This window comes from Astyanax mexicanus, chromosome 25 (genome assembly GCF_023375975.1).
Source record: "Astyanax mexicanus isolate ESR-SI-001 chromosome 25, AstMex3_surface, whole genome shotgun sequence".
NCBI classification, from domain to species: domain Eukaryota; kingdom Metazoa; phylum Chordata; class Actinopteri; order Characiformes; family Acestrorhamphidae; genus Astyanax; species Astyanax mexicanus.
The window spans coordinates 18002689-18025688 of record NC_064432.1 but is presented as its reverse complement, the minus strand read 5'-3'; the positions used below and the strand labels follow the sequence as shown (position 1 = coordinate 18025688).

The window sequence follows — 23000 nt, the reverse complement described above, 5'->3', positions numbered from 1 at the left end:
AGAATGAAAGAAAGAAAGAAAGAAAAGCACAAACAGATAATTAAAGAAACAACGAAAAAGAAAGCAAACAGATAATTAAAGAAAGAAAGAAAAAAAGAAAACAGATATTAAAATAAAGAAAGATAGAAAGAAAGAAAAAATAAAGAAAAGAAAAAAGAAAGAAAAAAAGAAAGAAAGAAAAGCACAAACAGATAATTAAAGAAACAAAGAAAAAGAAAGCAAAGATATAATTAAAGAAACAAAAAGAAAGAAAGAAAGAAAGAATGAAAGAAAAAAAGAAAGAAAGAAAGAAAAAGAAAAAATAAAGAAAGGAAGGAGGGAGGGAGTGAGAGAGAGAGAGAGAGAGTGAAAGAGAGAAGAGGGCTGTTGATTAAAAATACTCATTGGAGATGATTAGATAAGACCTTGGCATTGTGACTCTGTAGGGGGGGGCTTGTCTGTGTGTATGTTTCCGTGTGTATTCGTGAGTGTGTGTGTGTGTATTCGTTTGTGTGTATTCGTGAGTGTGTGTGTGTGTGTGTGTGTGTGTGAGATGTGAACATTATCAGTGTGATGCAGCTCTCATAAGGCCGTGTCTGAGCTCCAGCTCATTAACCTCCCCATTACAGAGCCACTGGACACTTCTAACACTGGAGCTCTGCGGCGCCGGCCCGCTGTCAAACTGACCCCAGAACAGCTGGAGCCTCATAAATCCCGCCCAGAGCGGGGGAACTCGCACTGATCCCAGAGCAGTGTTACCTTTCACATCTCATCTCACACACTGTCCGTCAAAAGTTCCTCACTCCATGCTTTACAAAAGTACTATTCATTTATTATTGTAGTTCAGAGATAACTATTTATTAGAGGTTACAGAATCATTCGGAGGAGAAATTTAACTCATAATAAATATTATGCGCATAGCATTATTCAGTGATTAGTTAATAACAAAGGTTAGTTTGTAATAAAGAATTTGTAATTAATTATATTAATTATTTGTAACTATTTGTAATTATATATTATTTGTAACTAATTATATTAGATACTGAATAATTAATTATAGCTTCTATACAAATAACAGTAGATACTGAATAATTCATAATTATTGTGTCTTACACAATAGGAAATTTAAATATATTTTGAATAGTTTTTAGTGTTTAATAAATAAGCTATATTATTTACTAAATAATTTAGTAGTAATAGTAGATACTGAATTGTTTTCAAAAGTTGAATAAATTATTGTAGTTACTAAATAGTTGATACGGCTCTGGAAAATAATGAAGAGACCACTTCAGTTTCTGAATCAGTTTCTCTGATTTTGCTATTTATAGGTATCTGTTTGAGCAAAATGAACATTGTTGTTTTATCCTATAAACTACTGGAAACATTTCTCCCAAATTCCAAATAAAAATATTTACAATATATTTTTACATTTACAGCATTTATTTTCAGAGCTTTCAGACCTCAAATAAAGCAAAGAAAACAAGCTCATATTCATAAAGTTTTAAGAGTTCAGAAATCAATATTTGGTGGAATAACCCTGGGTTTTAATCACAGTTATAATGCATCTTGGCATGTTCTCCTCCACCAGTCTTACACACTGCTTTTGGATAACTTTATGCCCCTCCTGGTGCAACAATTCAAGCAGTTCAGCTTGGTCTGATGGCTTGTGATGATCAATCTTCCTCTTGATTATATTTCCAGAGGTTATCAATTTACACAATAGTACTAAACATAACTAATTGGAGTTACTTAATTCATAGCAATTAGTTTAGAAATCTGTGAATAATTTTGACTTCTTTAGAACAGAGTTAGTACTCTGAATGATTACATAATAATGAAGAAATTCCCTTTGAATTCCTCTTTAATTGTTCTAGCGTGGAAATGGTAACATGTCTGCTGCTTGTTGAATTAAACTGAGCTAATTTCCTCATTAACTTCCTCGGTTCCAGCGCTGCTGGTGAGCCGTTTTGTGCCTGCTGAGCTCCAGTGTTTAGAAAATGGCCGCCGTGAATCAGAGTGAATCAACACTAATCACCTTGAGGATGAGCGTGAGGAGGAGCGCGCTGACGCTGAGCGGGATGAAGCTGCTGACGGTCCAGCTCATCCAGTAGGTGGAGCTCTTTAGGCCCATCATCCGCACTGTCTCCTTCAGACGCGCCTCCTTCTCCTGAACCACGCCCTTCACTATCAGAGCTACCGAATAAATCCACGCTAAAGTCATGTACAGAGGCAGCGAGCGGGACAGGGAGCGCAGGAACCTACACACACACACACACACACACACAGACAAAACACACAAACACATGTACACACAGACAAACGGCTACAGATCTTCATAATTTGGTCTCTGCATGTCTCCAGCTTGGATTTAAAGTAAAACAAACGAGATACAATTAAAGTGTTGACTTGTAGAAGTTTAATTCAAGTGGTTGAAAAAAACTACTCTATTAAGTGTTCAGGAATTACAACCATGTATCTACAAAGCCTCTTCATTTCAGGAGCTCAAAAGCACTTGGACATATGAACTTTACCAGAAATAAAATGTTTATTTTTAATACTTTAATCCTTTGTGTGGATCCAAAGCCTGGTTTTCACCCATTATGATGTTTTGCAAGGCAATTACAGCAGCAGCCTTAAGTTGTTGCTGGTTTGTGTGTCTTTCTGCCTTTAGTTTTGTCTTAAATTAGTATAATGATGCATAAACGAGTTTATATCCGATGATTGACAAGGCAACTGCAGAATATTCCACTTAATTACCCTAAAGGTCTCAATCCATTGTTTTTTATTCATTTTAAAATGTCTAGATGTGGTCTCTAGTATGAATGAATGTCATGTAAGCTGTTTTTTTGTGACTGGTGCTTTGACCAGTGTTGTGTCGAGTTGAGCTGCCTTGTCAGATCATGCTTCACTAGAGTATATTTAAGGTCTCAGTAAAATGTGTAATCAACCGGAGATCCAATTTAAACCTATAATTGCTTACACAAGATAGCTGACGCTAACTAGCTGGTGTAAACAGAGATGCAAGCTCTTTAGCTGACAATGTTGGATCTTTTGCAGCCCGGGTTCAGCTCTGCCTGTGGGCGGTACCGAGCCAAGGTGAACAAGACCATGAACTCACGGGTTGACGTGGACATGGTGCTTTACCTGATCGAGGCTTTTCTTTTCTTTGCTACTGCAGACAATAGAGGTTAAAGAACAGTTTCATGTGAAGCATGCACATACAACTCAGTGAGACCTACTGTATGTCACAAAAAAAAAAAAAAAGAGGATTTTAGCAGAAGGAGACCTTTAGAAATCTCCTGGTTTGCTTTTGCAGTATGTTTCGAGTCACTGTCCACCTGTACTGTAAGTATCATCCCATCAGTCTTGCTGCATTTGATTAAATCTGAGCAGTAAGTGAATCCCTGTTCACTTCTTTTTATTTGTCACATCCTTAATAAACACTAGTGACCCTGGAAGCTGTGCACGTCCATGCCATCATATTACCACCACCATGTTTAACAGAGCATGTAGTGTGCTTTGTGTCAAGCTATTCTGAGCCTTCTTCCCATTATTCTGGTAGAGGTTGATCCTAGTTTCACCTGGGCAAAGAATACGGAATAGAATCTGTTTTTTCTATTAATGATGTGCACCTCGTGATGAACTGTCTGTATTTGCTCTCATCAAGACTTCTCTTTATGATAGACAGACTGAGGTACGGATGCACCTTCTTCCTGCAAAGTGCTCTTCACTTGGGTGGATGCTGTCATGGGTTTTTCTTTAGCATGGAAAGCATTTTGTGATCATCCATCACTGTGGTTTTCCGTGGATGTCCAAGACTTCAAGTTCTTCAAGTTTACCACTGCGCTCTTTTTACCGCGACTGTATCAAACCGTTAATTTGGCCAACATCCTAACATTTCTGTTATCTCTCTGATGGATGTCTTCTTTTTTTAGGTTTCCATATGCAAACCTAAAAAAGCCCATACAGCCCATAGAATAACTTTTGAGATAACTTTTGATCCTCTGAAAAGAAAAGGAGGCTTTGTAGATAAATGTTAGTAATTTCTAAAGGCTTTATAGGATATTTTTGTTTAAGACACTGAGTTAAAGCTGAATGTATACTCTTCTACAACATCTAATTTGTTTCATTTCAAATCCAATGGTGTGGCATGCAGAGCCCAAATCATGAAGATTGTGTCACAGTCCAAATATTTATGGACTGTATACTGTATATGTATAAGCACAGCTTTCTGTACTAATAAGTAGACTCTTAATAGCATTTATTAAGCCCATTAAACTATTTCACCTTTTGACTCTCGGCTCCTTCCTTATGCTCTTATGGAGTTTCACCTTTTGAGAGCATTTTTTCCTCCCAGTGCTTCTACCTCTTACTCTTACGGAACGTTATTCCTTTTGTGCTAATAGAGAAGCCACACACGGTCGTCCATTACATCCAGCGTAATAATATTGCGCACAGAGGAAGACACAGCGGGTGTGTGTTTCAGTTCAACAGCATCACCAGCAGACACAATAACACTCTAAATCAGCATGAAATTGTCTTTCAGAACTCGCTCACCACCCACATACACACACCAACACAGACGCGCACACACATGTTCCCTCGGAGCCAGCACGCTAACTCAATTTAGCCTGATTAATGTTTATAAATGGCCGATTGGCTAGCTGGGCCCATCATGCTGATGAGGGCATTATCATTCCTCCCACCACTGAGATATGAATTATATTTACTGCAGCTTTCTCCAATTAAACTGTGTAGAATTGATTTAGGGATCCAAATGAGGGAGCGTTTTTCTATTCGATTCCAGTTAGAGAAGCATTCGATTTGCAAAGAAATGATTTTAAACAAGGCCTAATAATTCATTAGACTGCTTATTTAATGAAAGAGAAGAATAGTGATGTCCTCCGCGTAGGAGAGAGAGTCAAATAATATGCCATCAGAAAGTGAGCGACGGAAGAAATGTTGGAGAAAGCTAATCAAGGGGCTAATGTGGCCCTACATTTGAAGAGAGGATATGGATTTGGACGCAGCCTGTCACTTCCGGCCTCTGCGACACTCTTCCGAAATTCGCTAAGTGATTTTTCCCACTGAGTGAAATGTGAAGTTGATTTTTAAGACAGGTGCCACAGCATTGCTGACCTTGAGCTCGGAGATAAAGGGGAACAAAATCCAATAAACCTGTGAAAAATTCATTCCAATTACAAAGGACACCTTTGAAAAGTGATTCATCTCTCCCGGGAAAAGCCTTCGGCTGGTTGTCCGGAGATGAAGCCGACTCCGGTGGGAAAACTCTTGCAGAATTACCAGTGGAGATGATGCTAAATCAATAACAAACTTTACAAAGCTAAAAAATACAGCACACCTGTTATTAGTGATACTGATTGATAACGCACTCATAAATGTATAAATACAAATAATAACTGTGGCTATAGCTGATATCAATCAGAGACTGTGGAAAGCATGAATGATGTGGTACTGTTTCCTTCCATTCTATAGAAATAAAGCCAAAATGTCTTCCATGTTGTTGAATTTGCAACCAGAGTCTGTCCTATAAGTCCTACAGACACTGCCAGAATGTTCTACTCCTACTTTTGGTAAACCCACCTCCTTCTCAAAGACCAAGCATTTTACTTGCCCATCCACAAGTATCCAAATATTTTGGCTTCCCATTCCATTGTTTTTTAAAAACTCAGTTTGCAGTACTGTCGTGTGGACAGGTAAAATGGATGTGCATGCTTGCATACTTCTGGATGAATCTAAATTACCTCCAAAGCACACTAGAGCTCAGATTTCCACATATAAGCACAAATATATACAGGCTCTGTTTAGATTTAGAATCTAAATTCCATGACAACAGTATAGTACACTACACTGTATAGTGCCTCACTTATCTTCCTTCTTCATGATGTTTTTTTGTCTCTCTTTATGAGGTACTATCACTAACTCAGTGCTAAGCATGCTCATGCAAGCAATTTAGTCTCTAGTCTCTTTCTTTGTTTCTATTTTACCCCATATTCTCACCAATTGGACGTCTTGGAGAGAAAGACTAATTGTGCTCTCTCTGACTCCGGCTGCTGATGCCGAGCAGCGTGGTATTGGATTCAAACTGACGATCTTCGGATCATGGTGACAGCACTTTAGTCTGCTGAAGCACTCTAAGCCCCAAGAGATGGAAGCATCTTTTTAGGAATATTTAGAAATGTGCTGACAGTCTCAGACTGCCTTCACTGAGCTTATAACACAGAAGCAAGGTGGAATTGCACAGCAAGTGTAATATTGGAACAGTGCTAAGTTTATGTAAATTCCACTGCAACTGCAAGACTGTAAATTACTTAATTGAATAATAAGATACAGCAAAATAATATTTTAAAACTGATACGTAACGTGGGGGACAATTAAAATGTGCTAATCATCAGAACACATGAACATGACCACAGTTTTAAAGGCATACATTCTCTGAGGAAATTTGTTTTTTTTTTCAATTTGAAACTGTGAAAGAAAAGTTTTTTTAGAGGAAAATGTTTCTTGAAGCACCGTTAGCTTGCTTGAAGGTTCCTCAAAGCGTTTTTAAACTGAAGAACCCTTAAAAGTACCCGAAGAAGCGTATCCTTTTAACAGTGTGGAACATCATCCCACATTCTCACCAGCAGCAGTGCTTTTCTCTTCCGCTCTCGCTCAATGAACATTTCCAAAAGCAACAATAGCTTCTATTGCAGCCATTTACCACTTGGAAAGAACACAATCCTTTAATGAAGATGAAATAAAAAGGCTTTTAGAGGGAGCCACAGAGGGCAAGGAGGAGGAGGAGGAGGAGGAAGAGGAGAGGGTGGGAGCAGGAGGGATTCGTAAAGGGGGTTGATCACAAATGGGTTATAAATGCTTTAAAACCACGCATAATCAATTAGAATAATTACCCAATTCAGAAATCGGGGGTTCAGTCGGTTCTGGCCTGATTCGCCGCAATTCCGCATTAATGTTGCCGTAATTATTTCCTCGGAGAAACAGGAGCAACAAACCCACAAAGCACCGCCACTTCATGAATTTATGACTGCTCAACCTGAACGCTTATTATTTTTCCCCCGATGATATTAAAAACGGCATCTATTATCCGCTCTTTCAAACAATACAAATCTGATGAATTCCAATTAACCTCCATTGAGTGTTACTGACGAATACATTATCCGCTTAGCAGAACAAGCCACTGTTGTCTTTACTTAAGCGGCAGGAAACGAGTCACAATGCTCTGCGGTCAGTGCTTAGTGATTTGGTGTTTGATTGATTAGTTGATTCATTGATTAAGTTAAAAATTAAGAGGCCTTGATTGATTGATTGATTGATTGATCATTGACTTTCTTGTGGACGACCCATCCCACTGACCTTGACCATCACGCTGATGAGCGCACAGGGAACGCTCAGCAGCACCATGTTCTCAGTAAACCAGGCCAGCCACAGTGGTCCGTTCTGGACGCCCACGACCCGCAGGACCTCCTTCAGTCTCAGCTCCTTCTCCAGCACCAGGCCTTTGATGATCTGACCCACTGAGTTCATGAAGGCCAGCACCAGGAACATGGGCAGGATGGTGGAGATGGACGCCACAAAGCTGTTAAAGGGGCATCAGAGGGAGTTACAGTCCAGATCTCAGTGACGTTAAGCTGAAGGCGAGGAGTTAAAGAGAGCTGACCTTAGATCAGACCTGCAGGTAATGTGGTTATTTCAGTGCTTAGTCCTTATTGCCTATGTATCTGTGCTCAGTACACATTTACCTCAGCATTCAGTTAATTTATTTGAGTATTTATCTCAGTGTTCAGTACTACTAGAGTTCACTGCATATTTATCTTAGTATTCAGCATGTATTTAGCGCAGAATTGATCAGTGTTCAGCATTTTTTAACTGTTGCTTACTGCATATTTATCTCAGTATTTAGTATGTATTCAGTACAGATTTATCGCAGCTCATTTCTTTTTCTCTAGTATTCAGTACATATTTATCTCAATATTCAGTACATATTTATCTCTGTCCTAACTACATATTTATCAGTATTCGGCATGTATTTATCTCAATGCTCAGTACTTATCGTAGCGCTTAGTAGGTATTTATCTCAGTGCTCACTGCATATTTAGCTCAGTACTCAATACGTAATTATCTCAATGCTCACTGCATATTTATCTCAGTTTTCAGTACAGAATTATCTCAATGCTCACTGAATATTTCTCAGTATTCAGCATGTATTGATTTCAATGCTCAGTCGTAATCTCAGTGTTCAGTAGGTATTTATCTCAGTACTCAGTATTTATTGCAGTGCTTTTGTACTCAGTATTCAACTCAGTACTCTGTAATATGCATTTATCTCAGTACTTGTTTAGACCAATGCTCATTACTTATGTCAGTACACCATACTTCTGTTAATTCATTCTTTGTTATATATTTATCTCAGAGCTTATTGTACCACCAAACCCTGGCCTTCTTATATTATTAGATATTTTTAGACTTGTTATGCATCACTATCCTGTACATCAATATGGCTGTAGTTTCACATGATGCTTCTCAATCCCTCCTTAGCATGCTGATACACTATTCCCTGCGGCCCACATTTATCTGCTGGGTATGATGTATGGCCTGATGCTGTTATGAAACAATAACAGTGGATTAAACTACCTTCATAAAGTCACGGAAATGTCATGTCAATATCTACACTGGATCTACTGTAACAAAGTGCTGCCTTGGCTCAATTACCTTCTTCCCCCCCACACACACACACACACAAACACACACACAGACACAGACACACACACAAAATGTGTGCACACCCTTCATGTCACATTTACCTAATCTACTCATCTCCTTTGATCACTTTCCACACTCTTTCTTTTTCTTTTATGCAGTACCTTTCCCATTTTTCCTTTCTTTACGAAAAGTTCAGCACACCACCTCTTCAGAGTCTTATCAATTTTTATGAATCTTCTTGCATCCAAATAGTGGCTCTGATTTGATGCTTTAGCAATCCTATCAGCAATTCTATCAAAGTTTTTTTTGGCCTGCCAGGCCTCCACTTGACCAACAAACAAGAAACAGATACCTGAATATGACAGTATTTTTTTAGAATGCTATGCAGCTGCTTAGAGGAGCCCATGGCTGCTAGGACAAGGTTTGAGAAACCAGAGTATTTCTAAAGCTTTGATTTCAAATAATTTACGTCACTTGACTTTAAATCCTAAAAATGACTGCGTTAAAAGTGCTGGATACAGTTCTGGGAAAGGATTGGTAACATTCAACATTTGGAACTCAACTTTTGAGCAAAACAAACACACTTCTCCCTTTAGAGCTCCTTCAGAAGTGCCGCCAGCCAATCAATGCACAAGTATTACTAAGGTAACAACATGGGGCACTGCATCCAAAACCCTGCTGAAATGAATTCAGATCAAGGCCAGCTTCAGATGGTCTAAACATGATTTTCGACGGTTAAGGTGGTTTAAAAGCTGGTCAGGTAAAAACAATATACACTATATTATGCCGGAGGACCAGCTTAGTCATGCTAGCAATCATGGTTGATGGACATACAGCTCTAAAAAAAGAAATTAAGAGACCACTTCAGTTTTTGAATCGGTTTCTCTGATTTTGCTATTTGTAGGTATTTGTTTGAGTAAAATGAACATTGTTGTTTTATTCTATAAACTACAGACAATAGTCCTCCCAAAATCCTAATGAAAATATTGTCATTTACAGCATGTATTGCAGAAAATGAGAAATGGCTGAAATAACAAAAAAGATGCAGAGCTTGGGATGTTCTCCTCCACCAGTCTTACACACTGCTTTTGGATAACTTTATGCCACTTCTGGTACAAAAAATCAGCAGTTCAGCTTGGTTTGATGGCTTGTGATCATCCATCTTCCACTTGATTATATTTCAGGTTTTCAATTTGGCAAAATCAAAGAAACTCATCATTTTTAAGTGATCCCTTATTTTTTTCTTAGTCCAGCTGGTATTGACGATTGACCAGCTTGGTCCTGCTGGTCATGGTGGTTACCCAGCATGGTTAGGCTGTGTCATAGACCATGTAGAGCAACTAAACCATTAAAGAAAAAAATATCTTATGCTGGTCAGGAGCTAAACTGATGCCCCAGCTGAACCAGAGCTGTCCAGTCTTCATCTGTTTTGAATTCTAGTACAACAAAGAACAATGTCAGCGACTGAATTTTACCCTTGAAAAAGACAAAAAAAAGGTGAAATAGCTGAGCAGAAAGATTATTACTGTGGGACTCGGTAATGGCGCCTCTGTGACTGATTTTAAACGACTATTTATTTAAAACCCAAATTTCAATCGATTAGGTACCATTCCACCATGAAAGACTTGGACGGCTTTTAAAAATATCTTGTGCCATATGGGAATCCTACGCTGTATAGACGGTGATGGACTCACACACACTGTCTCTCGCTCCTGCTCTCAGTTCGTTTTAAGGTGTGATTCCTTTCAGGAGATGAAATGCCGCCAATTTGAGGAGCCTCTGCCAAATGAGTCTCTGTGGCACTGTGTGTTTCTCTCACTAGTGAACAGATGAGAGTAATCATGAAGACTTCTTTCACAAAGACACAGAGAGAGAGAGAGAGAGAGAGAGAGAGAGAGAGATAGAGAGAGCATGTGTGAGAAAGAAATAAAGCTAAGGTAGAGATTGCGAGGTGTAGGTCTGGTCCAGAGGGAGGATAAAACAGTTAAATATTGGCACTCACACACACATGCACACCTCAAGTTAATTGTAGATTAGAGCAGGCCCTCAGAGACACACGGGCTACTTAACACACCCTGTAGAAGTAGTTGCTTCCATTATAAACTGTGCTATAAGGTGCTACTGTACACACAAACAAAAGCTCACACAACAAATTAATGTTTATCTGTTGTTATTGTCTTTAACTGTGAGAACTCAACAAATATATCAGCTGGGCAGTACATACTGGCTGTTAGAGATGTCTACACGGTAACTGGAGCTATGAAAATCAACTTAGTGTAGGTGTAGCTGCATAGTATAACAGTACACAATGACTCCAAAGTACGTATTGGGTAAGATAAAGATAATAGGTGGTTGGTGATTGTTAATTTTGGGGGGGGGGGGGGGGGGGGGGGGTACAGAAGAGGTACAGTTGGTATATAGTGAATACAGTAAACATTTAAGAACTTTGAAATTATCCTTCGAAGTGCAGTTGCAACAACTATCGAAAACGTCATGATGAAACTGGCTCTCATCAGGAATGCTCCATGAAACGAAAACCAAGATTTACCTCTGTTGCACAGAATAAGTTCATCAGATTTACCAGCCTCAGAAAACGCACTTTAACAGTACCCCAAATAAGAGCACCTAAAGGCTTTCAGAAACTGCTGATCTACTGGGATTTTCACCCACAACCATCTCTAGGGTTTACAGAGAATGATCCGAAAAAGAGAAAATATTCAGTGAGCGGATACAGTTCTGTGGGTTCAAATGCCTTGTTGATGCCAGAGGTGAGAGGAGAATGGCCAGACTGGTCCGAGCTGATAGAACGACAACAGTAACTCAAATTACCACTTGTTACAACCAAGGTCTGCAGAAGAAGAGCATCTCTGAACATCAACACGTCCAACCTTGAGGTTGAGGTGGCTGTGCTACAGCAGCAGAAGAACCACACCGCGTGCCACTCCTGTACCTAATAAAGTGGCCGGTGAGTGTACGTGGTTAAACTGCAGGGTGACACAGACACACCATCGCATAGAACACAGCACACAACAGCAAAAACCACGCCTTAGACAAAAAAAAAGATAAACCAGTCTTAATGTTGGAGTGGTTAAGGGACAGTGGAGATATAACGTGGGAACTGTGCTGGAAAATGCATGAATAGGGCTTAAGCAAGTGTATTGACCAGAGGAAGACGTGTCCTCCCTTGTAAGTCTTGGTTCCTCCCTAATTTTTTTTTAGCTATTGCTGATCTCTTGTCCTGTTACTAGATTCATTTAAAGTTGCCTTGTGGTCGTTTTCTTAACTAAAACAAAATACTGGTCTGTTTTTTCTTTAGAATGAACTGTTCTATAAGAAATGAGAACTGCTGAGCTCTGAGGATGAGGCGTATTTGTCTAAAACTCATCACACTGATGCGCAGCTTCATGTTGAGCACAGTTTAGGATGCGTAGGAAAAGCAACGAGAGCCGCCTGATCTTAAATTACATTTAAAATTCAGATCAGCCATTTCCTCACCTGAGAACCAGAACACCACTGCGTGTGTTTACACATCAAACAACTGAATGCAACTCCAATTACATACACACTCTCTACTCTCTCTCTCTCCACTCATTCTATCCATCTGCCTCTCTCACTCTTTCTACATCCATTCATTCTCTCTCTCTCGCTATGCTTGTTGTATAATTTATGAATGGAGGGGGCTGTTTTGGAGTGTTAATAATTGATGCCGGTCCGGCAGTGTCCGCCAGGATTTGGAAAGAAAATGGCTGAGGGAGCAGGAGGATTGTTGGGTTTTATGCCCCCTATTCATCTCCTTTGATCTCTCGCTCTGTCCCTTTCTCTCACTCTCTCTTTCCCTCTTTCTCTCTCTCTCTCACACACACACACACACACACACATACATACACACAGAGGATCAAGGTGACTGTTGTTTGGCAGTGTCCAGTAAATGAAGAAGGCACAGAAAACACAGAGAGAAGGGAGAGATTTGTTTCTCATTATCAGTCTTATCCATCCCTGACTACTTATCTCACCCTTTGTCTCTCTCTCTTTTTCTTCATCTCCCTCTTTCCACCTCCCTCTCTCCCTGGGGAAGGGGAGGTACTGGTCTAAAATAACTCAAAAGGCACAAAACAGCTGAAATTATTCAGCTAAAAAGCTGAAAGCGACTGTGTGAAAAGTTAACGACAGAATAAGCACTGTATAAGCATGGCTGTGCCATATATCTATCCTACATATCCATACTAGTTAGTGTTGCTGTATTGACTCTCTAAAACAAATAAAATTGATTTTATTTAATAGTAATAATGTGAAGACTGGTGTCAGAAGTGGTTCATTTTGTTTTGTGTTTAAAACCATGGATTGTACTTTGTCTTTAGATTCAACTGTTCTGATTGGATAAAATGTTTTTTCTAAAATGTAATAAAAAAACAAAACAAATGCAATAAAAAAATAATTATTGGTAATTATACATGATTTTTTTTGTAATATTTAATATTTACCACACAATAACACTTTTTTTACCCAAATGTACAAATACATTGTTGCAATGCAGAGAAATAAAAAAAAACCCGGGGGTGGTCCTGATGAGTGCCAGTTTCATCATACCATTTTTGATCGTCTCTGTGACTATGCCTAAGGATACTTTCAAAGTTCTTAAAATTTTCCAGATTGACTGACATTTTCTTTCCTTAGTTAAGTAGTTCTTGCCATAATATGGATTAGAGCATTACTTAAATAGGACCCTTCACTGTATACCAATTCAACCTCTTCATAACTTTACAACTGATGCTCTCAAACACATTAAGAGACAAGGAATTCAAGTAATTAACTCTTGAGCACAGCTGTTAACTGATCTACTCACTAAAAAAAAACAATGTTTTTCCTTTATAGTTTGGATGACTTTAGTATTAATCTACAATGCAGAACATTTCAAACCAATAAAAAAGTGCCTTATTTATGGTGTTTTTAAACTTCTGACTGGTACTGTATAAACTCTATATATTGGTAAGTTATAAAGGCAGAGTTTTCCTTAGTTTTTCTCCACTTACTTGCACCAGTTCTGATTTCTAAATATACCAGTATCTTCTGGAGAACATGGCGTAGCTGTGGTGTTGTCATGATAGCATTTAGCCCAGAAAAAAAAAAAAACAGAGGGCTAGATTATTAAATTTCAATTTAGAAACGACATTTTTTTTTTTTTACTTTTTAGACACACTGTATATTTACTACAGTTACAAAATCACTAGGACAAACAAGCTAGCACAAAAAGCTCTGATAAGTAAATGGGAATTTTAAAGGTCAAAATGTCCAAATTTAAAACTGAATGTTTGCAAAAGGAGTTTGAGTCAATGTATGGCAAGTAAAGATTAGCTCTGGTACATTGAGCAAGAGGATACTTCAAATGCTGTACAGGTTAGCGCAAACAAGCTAGCATAAACCAGCTAGCATAAAAGGTCTGAGAAACAAAGTAGGCATTTCAAACCTCTTTTAATCTTCGAATCACACGACCCCCTATACTTCTCAAGTAGCAAAACTACAGAAAATCAAAAGTTGGTCAAGAGCTTTTTCAACCACAGACCTTGAAGGCAAAACAAATGTAAATTTAGCACTGTTGTCAAGCGGTTAGTTGCTAAGCATTCTATGCTTGTTTCTAGCTGGCAACAAGAACGTGCAGACTGCAGCTCCACTTCTGTTTCGGTCTAAAATAAATCGGTCACACAGTGACTACTGGTCTTCTGGTCCATTTCTCTTGGTTAAGAAGTTGAATTTTTATTTTTTTTATTGAGGTCACTGGCTAAAAATGTGGGCACCTGAGAAGAGCAGATGAAAATTTAGGGAAAAGTTATTAGCCTTGTAGCTTGCGTGAGAAATAATGCTGCATTCAATTTGAACTGGGAATTCAGAATTTACTAGTTTAGAGCAGGAATTTTTAACTGGAACGCTCCTACAGGTCAGAATTTCAGTTCAGAATCCAAGATGGATGCCCTCATATCAACAGTAGTTAAAGCAGTAGTATTATACAGCTTATTAGCACTCATACAGTAGTGTTTCAAAAATCTGTCTGTGAACATGCTTACATGGGGTTTAGATGCACAAAATAATAAGTAATGCATTATCATTGACTAATATAGCTAACCTGGGTCAATGCTAACATGCTAACAATGGTAGCTGTTTAATTGTAATAGAGTAAAAAAAAGTCGGGTGTGGCACTATTCCCAGCTTTAACTCGGACGTATGCTAAATGGATCAAATACATTGCTACTTTAGTAGAACAACTGGTTCTCTCTACTTTACTGGAGTAATTATTTTTCAGACGACTTTTTACTCCTACTCTTTACATTTTTAAACAATAATCTGAACTTTCTACTCCTTACATTTTAAAAACACTCCCATTTAATTTCAGCCTGCTTTCATTAAGGCTTCTCCTCATTTAAAAAAAACCCTATCCAGATAAATCTCTCCATCCAGATAGAGTGAATCTGATTGTGGTTGGATGTAGAGAAGTATAAGCATATACCATTCTGACACCCTATTGGTTTATGCTGTAATCCATCTCACCTGCACATGTCCCACCCCCACCCACCTCCCCCACACTTCAGCAAGAACATAGCAGACATATGTAGCCTAGTATAAAGATGATCTGTGCAGAGACTCAAGAGAACTTAAGCCAAATATCCCACCCAAGCTTCTTTAATATATGTATGTTGTACTAAAATACATTCATTTTCAATCAGCGTCTATGCAGCTGAAACACTAGAGAGCCTAGTGCATCCCAAATTTATCATCATCATTTTAATATAGCATTATAGTCATTATGACTTTTAGAAAAATGTGTTTTGGGGAGGCGTGGCTTAAGCTTTTGTCCTTAATGCCATCTTTTCTTCTTTCTTTTCTATACTTTTACTTTTATATTTATAGGCAGTTTTGAAACCAGTACTTTTACACTTTTTCCTAAGTAAAAAGCTTGAGTTGATACTTCAACATCTACAGAAGTGTTTTTAAACTCTATTATCTGTACTTCAACCTGAGTAATGAATGTTACTAGAGTTACTTCTATTTTAGACTCAATCATTTAAAAAAAAAGTAGCTTGAGTGGTTAAGAATTATTTTTCTGGTCACAAACGGTCAAAATCAGGGTCAATAAGTCTTAATGCTGTGCTCATGTGCTAGTTGGGAATATTCTTCTGCCCATTTTCTACTTAATGACAGAGAATTGGTTCAAATCTACTTCTAAAGAAACTCGCACTAACTAAGGACTCGTTCACAATTTGTCATGGACAAAAATATTAAATAGCATTGTATGTTAGTGCATTTCATTTAACCACTATGAGCTAGACAGATAAAGGAAGATAAAAGTCCTCTTGTCCACGTTTGTGGGTAAAACTTGCCGTCTGTCTGTAATTAAGCTAAATTAGTTAATTATATTATTTATTAATGTAATTTGTGACTTAAAAGGAATGTAACTGGGATCTGGCAGGCAAACACATAAAAATGTATCGCTGTCATCATGTAGCTAGTTGCTAAGCATCCACATGCATGTGGTACTAACTTTACTTCACTTCAGTTGTGGACAATTTTTTTTTCTCTCTTGGTAAACCAGAATTACCCATAATTCTGTGTTTACAACATGTGTGCCTTACGAGAGAATAGCCAGCCAGCATCGTTTTAACACTGAATTAGTTGTTATTCATTTGGCTTGTTGCAAAACAGCTTGTTAACTAGCTGTCTGCTGTTTCGTCTCTTTTTTCGGTCACAAATATCAAAAGGGAGGCTGTCCAGTTCGTCTCGCGTGACTATAAGAACTGGTTGGCTGTGTGTTCACAGGTAAAATTCAAAGTACATTTCTGAGACATCCAAATATATTGGACTGGATACAAACTTGTGGGCATTTTGTGGGTAAATGAAACTTTGCCCCTGCTGCCTGATGAGCGTGCCGGGACCAATCAGACCATGCTGCATTCTGTTCCAGTTTCGAGGCTCCTCTGTTCTCATCATTGAGAGGCTCATGACAGCTGTAGCTGAGACCACCAGAAATGAGGTATGTGGCAAATTAGTCTCGATTCATTTGGATCCAGTACAATTTCGCTGCCGAATTGAGCGGCACGAATCCATTTGTTGCACTCGACATGCATAATTGAAGAAGGCCTGATTCGGGGTGCTGAATCCTACCTTGTCACAACCTCTACTGTTACACGATTCGCCGTAGGAGAGTCACTGACTTTAAAGGGCATGTGTCATATACTTTCCATGTATCTTATTTTGTTCCCCCTGAGGTCCAGTGGGAGATTAATGTACCAAAAATGATCTAAATTTCTTTTACATGGCTGACTCTCTTTTTTTTATGATTACCCATATGGAAATATGACATACGGCAGCATACAGATTTCAGATATATGAACATGTGAACATGTATTTGAATTCATGTAATTCCCTCCCTTATAACCAATATGGACATTATATGGAGATAAATTTCAGCAATACACTGTATCAATATATACAAGCATTCAAGCATGATTTGCCAAGGGTCATGGGGCAGCAGCATGTAAACCGATCATGAAGTGTTGTTACCTCAGTGGACGGCTTGGGAACACCCACACATGTGTTTGCAATTGTGAGGTGCTATGTTGTGACTGCAGTTGAACACTGGAAAAGAAATACCTTACTCATTTGGCACCCACTATCTGGCCTTTCTGATCAGCCCCACTCACTAGATAACAGCTCACAACTTAAACAGGTGTGGACTAGGGCTGCACAATATATTGTTTAAGCATTGTCATCGCATTTAAATCAAACATGTCATGTTGCAAATGTTTTGATTCTTGACACAAGAACTACATACACAGCTTTGTCTCTGTGTCTGTGTGAGTGACAGGCTGCTGCTACCTGCGCGAGAAGTGTGAAGGGGAGGGGGAGTGTGAGGGGAACAGGAGTAAACAAGAGATAACCGCATGGCCTCCATCCACATGGCTGAACACGTGTGTAAACGCACAAGTCGAAAGCTGTGCACCTCAGTACAGAACAGTTTTGCACAGATATTTCCAGTTACAGCTGAATTCACGCTTTTAAACCCAGCAAAAAGGCTATTATTTACCTTTTAAAACGCCATTTAAATGCCAGATTAAAGGCCCGATTACTGTTGTATTGCGGTTTTCCTTGGGTTTTGAGTGCTTGGCACTGACTCAGCTCTTGATCAGTCCGGATGCGAGACCGAGAGCGGGTGGGGGAAACGGCTGGTGACGTCATGGGCCCTGGATTGTTTAATATCATGATATATATATCATTGAAAAAAGAACATTTGCAATGTAATTTTTTTTCAATATCGTGCAGCCCTAATGTGGACATTTCCAAGCCATGACACTTTCTGCAAGTCTGTGAATATTGTCTCCATTTTATACCAAAACAGACATAAAAATGTATTTTATGTGATTTGGGCCCTTCTATTTGCAACACATTCACCCTATCTGATGTTATACCACCTCTTTTAGAACGTGGCTCCCAATGCTTAGAAATCAAGGTTAGGGGCAGAAAAGCATTGAGTGAGATCTATAAAACATGACGCCGAGTTACAGCGTGATCAATAAATGCATTATCATCGGTGCCTGATGCAATGCAATCCTGTACTAATATCTTTATAACACGCTTTCAGCACCACGTCAACAACCCCTCCCACCCCACCAACACCACCAATCCTTCCTATCCTGTCTCCCAGACAACCAGATGGACTAAACTGCTGCAGATGGGAAAACAAATACAAAAAAGAAAACAGACAATGGATCTTTGTTTCATTTCAGGTGTAAATAGCATCCGTAGCTTCAATTAGTGTGACATTTGCCTTAGTCGTGATTTAGGAAGCACACTGAGCTGTGATGAAAGCAGCGATATTGGGCTTTAGCTGCAATGTGCCACTGCAGTTTTTACTAAGAGCGCTGTTTGTCGGAGCTTCCAGCATTTTAGCAGTGGAAGCATTTAGCATTAAACTTTAATATTAACTATTGACATTTGTATAAGGCTCTGGTGTGCAGTAATGGCAGGGTCTAGGGATTGTAACAGAGCACAAAATTAGAGTGCAAGGGCAATAGAGAGAGAGAGAGAGAGAGAGAGAGAGAGAGAGAGAGAGAGAGAGAGAGAGAGAGAGAGAGAGAGAGAGAGAGAGAGAGAGAGAGAGAGAGAGAGAGAGAGAGAGAGAGAGAGAGAGAGAGAAAAAAAGAAAGATGGAGAACATCCTCTGGGTCTCTTTAGTCAGAATATGCATGAACAGAACAGATTTTACTGACTTAATAAGTCACAGACCTGCAGCCATGAACCCAAGATATACATGTTTTGTATGGTCAACCTCTTTTAATTTGGTAACGTACATTCATTCTGGCACTTCAAGCCTGGAACGCATTCCAAAAAAAGTTACACGCAATTCTAAAGCAATCCCTTGCCTGTGTGGATTTATCAGCTATTGCTAAATGACTGTTCTGATGCAATGATGTACAAAGGATCAGAGGTCACAGGTATTTATCTTAGGCTTTCATCCCTGGCCTTTATGCACTGAATTTTTTGTTAATTGCTTGAACTATTTAATGATATAAATGCCTAATTCTATTTTTCTTTGTCTCAAAAGAATATTTTATACTCACGCATCGTCCACATAGCACGGGTAAGGCATCTGCTGCACAAAGACGCCCAGAGTTTCTCGGATGCCCGTCTGCGCCCGAACAATCCCGCGGTCCAGCATGTCCTGCAGGTACACAAAGCCTCCCCTCACATAGCGCAGGTCATTAAAAGGGTTATCTCGAGCAGACGGGGACCAGGACCTGAAAGAAACCAGCACAAGAGTCCTTGAGCATGTACAGTATGTGTACACAGAGGTACAGATATGCGGTTTATTCAGAGGGAGCACTGTAGGGCATTGCATCTCATTTACTTCAGTGGGTTTTTTTTTTTATTCTCATCATTGGAAGGGCACTTGATCATGCTTGTTTACTTGGAAAGGAACTCAAAAAAAAAAAAAAAAAAAAACATATTCTGCACTGGTGGGGCTTTCAATAGGACACTTTCACACATTTTCAGAAGGTCATTTTTCACTCTACTTTACAGGAGCACTTAATTGAGATCACTTCAAATTTCCAATAAAAAAAAATGAAATACGGAGTAAGACACTCACTATAATCCGAAGATCACTGGTTCGAACTTCAGGTCATGCAACTTACCTTGGACTTAAGCCAAATGTGCAAACTAAGCTTCTTTAATATGTTGGCATTGCAACTGTAATCATTTACAATGAGCTAGCGCATCCCACAGTTTTCAACATTAACATTTTAATATAACATTATAATCATTATGGCTTTTAGAAAAATGTGTTTTGGGAAGGGAAGGTAGTGCACTATAGGATCCTGTGGTGCAGCCTAAGCTTTTGACTTTAAAAGTAATTTTAGGTGAAAAATTGCATTAATAAGTTTTGAAAGCAGTACTTTTACATTTGTACTTGATTAAAAGCTTGAGTTGATACTTCATCTTCTACAGAAGTATTTAAAACCCTTGTATCTATACTACTAAATAATACTAAATAATTAATGGATGTCAATACTTTTAAAACCTTTGAGAATTTCACACATAATGGACATTAGTATAGACTGATCTGGTCAGGGTACAACATTAGCTAACAGGATAGCTTTAATCTTACATAAGATTATTTCTTAAGCTGGAAAACTTCAATTTTATTACTAGAAATTCAATTCAGTACCAGGTTTTGCTTGTATTCGGTTTTCAAAAGGTCTACAATGGAATTGGTGGTTTAAAAACTGGTCAACCAGTGGAAAATAAACCCAATGCTTGTGACCAGCTTAGCTTATGACCAGCAACAGTTTACAGTGTGTTATCATTTGACTTAATTTGATTCATTTGGATGAACTGGTCTATGAGCACAAAAGCTAATGTGCAGACACCTAATTTAAATCAGATTAATTGAAACCTGAAGAACAGAGAATTTGAATCTGAAGGAAAAACACCTTCAAGTGGTTTGTTGCCCTTGGGGCCAAAGGGGCTGCTGAGAACCTCACTCCTCACACCACCAGCTTGCCTTCCGGGAAGCCAGTGCTGTCCATGGTGCTGCTAACAGAGCATCTGCATTCAGCACTTTGTTCACCACCTCCTGTCACAATCTGGATCTGGAATGGGTTCTGTTTCAGGGGGGCCACACCCTTTAGACTCGAATTCGGTGATATTGTGTGGAAAAAGATGATATTAACCTCAGGTTCTTAATATATCAGTTTTTTTTTTTAAGAATCGAATAATAAACATTTAAAGATATTTTTTTAATTCATTTAATTTAATTCAAGTTTTGTTTTCAGGTTATCTTTGATATCTGATACTAAATTTAGCAGGACTAAAAACTACAATTACATACTTATATATTTTATTTTTATTAAAGCACAAGTATATCTACTGAGATCCCCCTGCAGTTTTTATATGTGAATCTTGATTATTTGTAATGCATTTAATTGCAAATTAATTTGATTAAGGAGAAAATGTGTTATGGGCTGCCTTTCTGAATAAAGTCCTATTTTTTTTCATTTACACTTTAATTCCATAAATCCCTGTCCATTATATACTGGCTGCATTAAATTCACATACAGCCAAAGGAACTACCGTATGAATCTACTATACTATAAAGCTGAATTCAAAAACTCAATTTTGAACATTCCTCAGGAAGGAACTTTGAAAGGAACAAAGACTTTCTACATTGAAAGAGAGAGAGCAGTCCGAGGAATAACAAGCCTATACTGCTTTTGAAATGAAAAAGGTCAGCCAGTTCTATTTCGCCTTCATTTTTGAGTTGCAGGCAATAATATATGGCTCCCTGCTGTTCTACACACAGACAGCCGTTCAAAGGTTTTAGAACTGCTGGTCATATTAATAGTGAACTGTTATTGTTTTATCTGTTGTTTATTATTCTATAGATGTCGTATTCAGTGCTTCAACTTTTTGGGAACAATAATAAGTTAATAAGTTAAAATGATAAATAGTAAAAGGCAACTGTGAATCTGTTTAGAAAAATGCTGTTGGATGGATGTTTCTGGTTGGTGGACTATTCTTAGTTCAGATGTTTAAAAACTCCAGCAGCACTGCTGTCTGACACAATATACCAGCAAAACCCACACACAAAAAGTGAAAACATCTCAGCCTACCTGTCTTTGATCTTATCGGTTCTCTCGGTGTCCTCGACGTCCATGCGGATCTTGTATCGGACCAGCGAGGGTTCACCAGAGTCAAGGTCAGTGAAGACGACCCCGGCCCAAAACCTCTCTTCATCCAGCAGCTTCAGAGCTTGCTGCACAAGCAGTGATTCGCTGGAGACGCCTTCAAACTTATCCAGATCAAAACACTGCAAGCACACACACACACACACACAAACACACGTACACACAAAGGCCTCTCTCAGTGGTGGTGTAAAACATGAAACTTACAGCAGAGGCTGAACAATAAGAACAGAGAATAACAAAGTAGCTGGATGGACAGGTGGATAGACAGACAGATTGATGGATGGACAGAACAGCCCTGCAAACCTGAAAGCCCGTGGTCTTGTTTTTATTGCTTTCTATATTATCTCACCAAATACAAAGCTGACATATGCTTGACATTACTAGTCTGATGGGCAGCAATGGTTTTTTTGTTGTTGTTGTTGTTTCTTGTTGTTTTGCTGAAGGATGAAACCATATAAAGCCAAAGTTATTACTGTTAATAACAAAAAAAATAGTAGAAAATAGTAAATCCGTCTTTCATGTGATAAAAGGCATTATCACCTACAGTGGACAGTGCAGTCGATGTTAACAAATGTAACTGCGGGTTCACAGAAATCACACCCACAAGAAATGAACAGAAATCACACCCACATCTAATACAGGAGGCCCTACGAACACATCCCGCAGGTCAGTGCGGAATTCTCCTTAGCTTCCTCAGGACATGGCAAAAGTCATGGGACACAGTACTAGTTTCTGCACCATGACATAAAATGTCAATGTATGCCAAAGGTCAAAACATATAACATATAAAATAGGGTGTATTGTTCTTGTACTGTGAAACACATTGCAAACAATGGACAAAACCAGATGGCAAAAGAAAGAGGCAGCAAGTAAAAAAAGAACAGCTGAACTTCACATGATGGGCAGAAAAGACAAGCAGTGTTGAGAGCACATGTTCAGAAATGGACAGAGAGAATAGCAGAACAGACGGATAGACGAAGGGATGGACTGATGGATGGATATGTGAGGGAATAGGTGGACGGACCGAGGACCACAGCTCTGATTTGTAGGTCCATGGGCTAGTCT

The 23000-nt window shown here is 38.8% G+C and overlaps 1 protein-coding gene across 4 annotated transcripts in view; it reads right to left on the bottom strand.

Moving 5' to 3' along the window:
* LOC103041974 (phospholipid-transporting ATPase ABCA1) overlaps positions 1-23000 on the bottom strand; it is a 243650-nt gene that overhangs the window by 101046 nt on the left and 119604 nt on the right. For 3 of the 4 annotated variants that reach the window (XM_049472172.1, XM_049472173.1, XM_049472174.1), the window contains 3 exons: positions 21861-22057; positions 19311-19487; positions 2015-2237 (listed from right to left, as the gene is read on the bottom strand). In XM_049472172.1, the coding sequence (XP_049328129.1) occupies positions 2015-2237; positions 19311-19487; positions 21861-22057 (597 nt within the window). Of the gene's footprint in view, positions 1-2014; positions 2238-7356; positions 7580-19310; positions 19488-21860; positions 22058-23000 lie in introns of all 4 variants that reach the window. The other variant, XM_049472171.1, reaches the window with a different exon arrangement.